We start from the raw sequence: 768 nt of genomic DNA on the forward strand, positions 1-768 counted from the left end.
TGGGGGCAGGAGGCAGTGGGGTGGGGGTGCCGGACCCCCCCACCCTGCACCCACCACCCCCTCGTGTCCCCCCCAGGCAGCCCGACAAGCTGGTGGTGGTCTGGACCCGGAGGAACCGCCGCATCTGCACCAAGGTGGGGGTCTGGGGGAGGGCGTTGGGGGCTCCGGCCCCAATCCTGGGGGCTGGGGTCTCCCCGGGGCTGGCACTGACCCTCTGCCACCACAGGCTCATAGCTGGCAGCCAGGCATCGAGAACCCGTACCGCGGCCTGGTGGTCTGGATGGTGCCCGAGAATGTGGACATCACCGTCACCCTCTACCGGGTAGGTGGGGCCAGCCTCGCACCCGTGCGTGCGCCCCTTGCACGTGTCCCCCGGCCCACGGCCCCGTGAGGCCATGCTCCAGGCATGTGATGATGGGTGCTGCCTGGGCTCATGAGGGGGCGGGGCGGGGTTGGCAATAGTGCGAGTCCTCGTGCGAGAGCTCCTTGTGTGACACGGAATCGTGCAAGGGGCTCATGCTGCCCCCCCGTGCCCTCAGGACCCGCACGCCGAGGAGTATGAGGACAAGGAGTGGACGTTCGTCATTGAGAATGTAAGTGCCTGGCAGGGGAGGGGGGGAGCCCGGACCCCTGGGTGCTCCCCAGCTCAGGAGGGGAGGGGTGGGGGGTGAGAGCGGGGGGCCGGACCCCTGGGTGCTCCCTCTCGCCGCCCCGCAGGAGTCGAGGAAGGTGCTGGCCTCAGTGGCCGGGAACACGCAGCGCCTCGCC

At 70.3% G+C, this 768-nt stretch overlaps 1 protein-coding gene across 1 annotated transcript in view; it reads left to right on the forward strand.

Moving 5' to 3' along the window:
- Positions 1-5: 5 nt before the first annotated feature.
- LOC102370572 (EH domain-binding protein 1-like protein 1) overlaps positions 6-768 on the forward strand; it is a gene marked incomplete at its 5' end in the record, with an annotated part of 7,747 nt that continues 6,984 nt past the window's right edge. Inside the window, 4 exons of the mRNA XM_025214927.1 lie at positions 6-134; positions 227-322; positions 540-593; positions 718-765. Coding sequence (XP_025070712.1) covers positions 6-134; positions 227-322; positions 540-593; positions 718-765 — 327 coding nt within the window. The remainder of the gene's footprint in view (positions 135-226; positions 323-539; positions 594-717; positions 766-768) is intronic.

Source organism: Alligator sinensis, unplaced genomic scaffold (genome assembly GCF_000455745.1).
Source record: "Alligator sinensis unplaced genomic scaffold, ASM45574v1 scaffold1302_1, whole genome shotgun sequence".
NCBI classification, from domain to species: Eukaryota; Metazoa; Chordata; order Crocodylia; family Alligatoridae; genus Alligator; species Alligator sinensis.